Genomic DNA, 2,338 nt, shown 5'->3' on the forward strand with positions numbered 1-2,338 from the left:
TGATTTTAAGTCAGGTTCTACCCCCGGCGGGGTACAGCCACCCTCTTTTCCATCCTCTCTTAAAAGTGTTCTCGCACCCGCTCCCGAGGTAAACACGGGGAGCCAGCCCCACAAGTACGCGCACAATCCTGCCGGTGCGCGGAGGGGCTGCTGCTCCCTCCGTGTTTGGTAACACCTCAGTGCGAAGTCCCATTAACGCAAGGCAACAAAAGCCATTTGCGATGAAATCCACACGCTCGCACGTGTGCAAACTGGAAGACCGGTCCTGAGGGGAGGGAGGGGGAAGAGGCACGCTTTCCACCAGAAATGCAGCTGAGGAGTATGTGGCTTTTTTTTCGGGATTGAAAAAAAAAATTAAAAATCCAAAACACCAAAAAAACCCGACTCAGCCAACTAAGAAAAAATAATTTAAAAAAACCATTACGCAACCCACAAACCCCAACACCCGACACCTCATTAATAGAAATCAAGCACCGGCTAACGAGTGGACCTAAAGCTCAGCTCCCGCATCGGGAGACAGCTTCATCCCAAACTCCTCCATCAGGGACTAGATCACCAAATCACTTAGTCGGCGCTGAGCCTGCCGAGTCCTCGGTCCCTTCCCTAAACTACAGCATCACCCAAAACAGCGTCAGGGTCGGTCGGGAGAGTGCCCCCTTGGACCCAGAGATGCATGTCGGCAAGGCTCCGCCGAGGCTGAGGGGATCTTCCCGCGTGGGTCATGACCAAATAACAGCGTTCACTTGCAAAGTAGAGTCTTTTATTGCGCGGTTTGAACCCACTGCACAGGCAACTTTTTCGAAACGGGTGACAATAGTATTCGTTGGTTTGAGACAAGGCATGGGTCCTGGGCATGGCTCTTCTTTTTCCTCTTCTTCTCCTTTTTGTCAGATCAAAAGACACTCGCCTCTTTGTAAAAATATGGATGCACATACAGGCACAGAGAGAGATGCACGCACACAATCTGTGCTGAACGGCTCCAAAACCGAATGAGGTGGATTTTGTTTAGTTTTTCCCAAGCGGTTAAATCACTATGTCTCAAACCCGTGGGAACGTGGCCCTGAAAATTAGGAGGCTGGGGGAACACTGCTCCCAAAACCCATTATTTCATTTAGGCAGCTGACCCCTGTAAATTTGTGCAGCTCGGTATAATGAACCCGCAGATATATCGAAAAGGCTGCATTTAAGCGTCGGTCCTGAGCCAATTTATTTGGATGCCTCGGGTACCTAGAGTGCAAGAATAATTCTCTTCCCTTTGTCTCTTGGCCCTCTCATTCATTCATCCGTCCATTCATTCAGCCAGCCGCCTATCCATCCATCCATCTATCCATCCATCCATCCATATGGATGAGTGTAGCATCCTACAAGAGCCTTATCTACGGAAGATCTACCTATAGACCAGGCTGCTTCTGGATCCTGTTTGCCTTTCCTCATACACTTCCGACAAAGCCGTGTTTCCACAAGCCCCGAAGTTCCTGGGGAAGGACCCCAGCCCCTCTCCGGCTGCAGGACCGCAAGGAAGCCTGATGACGGAGCAGAAGTTTTCCTAAACGAAATTGAGAGACGGAGGGATGCTGAAGGCTCCCGCTTGTAGCTGCGGGGCCGGGGCTCCGCCCGGGCCCGGGGGAAGCGCTTACCTCACATTCCTCATACTTGATATTATCCGTCAGTTTCCAAAGCATTTTCATGGATTGGCGTGAGAGAGAGGATTTGGTTCTCCCTGCCTTGCCTCTCCCTACGGTGGCGGTGCCGGGCGGCGTGGGGAGCGCGGCTGGCGGAGGCTCGGCAGCGCTCCCGTCCGCGCTCGGAGATCTCCCTCTAATGGTGGAAACTTTTCCCTTTTCCAGCTCTTTACCCACAGTCTAATCGCCTCATTAGCATATCAACAACAGCCCAATTGCTCGCCAGCACAACAACCTGCAGCGATGGACACAGGTAGAAGGGACCCACGAGCAAGGAAAAAAAAAATTAACGACAAAAAAAGATTTCTTCGACTTGCTGAGCCCCAGCGCGGGGGGGCAGCGGGCCCTGCCTGTCTGCCTGCGGGCCGCTGCTGGCCCCCGTGCCTCTGCCTGCCAGCGGGGAGCAAAGTGGCCACTGAAATCAAAGAGGCTCCCCTCCGATCCGCAGAAAGTTTGGGGCTAGCCATGAAGCCACCCAATGGGATTTATCTCTCCCCCTACCCACTTTTTTTCCTTTTTTTTTCCCCCACTGAGGTTAAAGGAAGCAAAGCGAGGAGAAACGAGAGTCGTGTCCTGCTCGAATGAGGTTATTGTCTGCGGAGGCTTCTGTTGCCCTCTGGATTTGGTCCTTTTTTTTTTCTTTTCTTTTCTTTTTT

The 2,338-nt window shown here is 52.1% G+C and overlaps 1 protein-coding gene across 1 annotated transcript in view; it reads right to left on the reverse strand.

Moving 5' to 3' along the window:
* The window catches only part of TFAP2A (transcription factor AP-2 alpha), a 16,982-nt gene extending 15,169 nt beyond the window's left edge, over nt 1–1,813 (reverse strand). Inside the window, exons 1-2 of the mRNA XM_031060226.1 lie at nt 1,437–1,813; nt 119–265 (exon numbers count right to left, since the gene is read on the reverse strand). Coding sequence (XP_030916086.1) covers nt 119–265; nt 1,437–1,688 — 399 coding nt within the window. The 5' untranslated portion in view covers nt 1,689–1,813. The remainder of the gene's footprint in view (nt 1–118; nt 266–1,436) is intronic.
* Nucleotides 1,814–2,338: the final 525 nt, after the last annotated feature.

The sequence above is a fragment of the Geospiza fortis genome, unplaced genomic scaffold (genome assembly GCF_000277835.1).
Source record: "Geospiza fortis unplaced genomic scaffold, GeoFor_1.0 scaffold219, whole genome shotgun sequence".
Classification (NCBI taxonomy): domain Eukaryota; kingdom Metazoa; phylum Chordata; class Aves; order Passeriformes; family Thraupidae; genus Geospiza; species Geospiza fortis.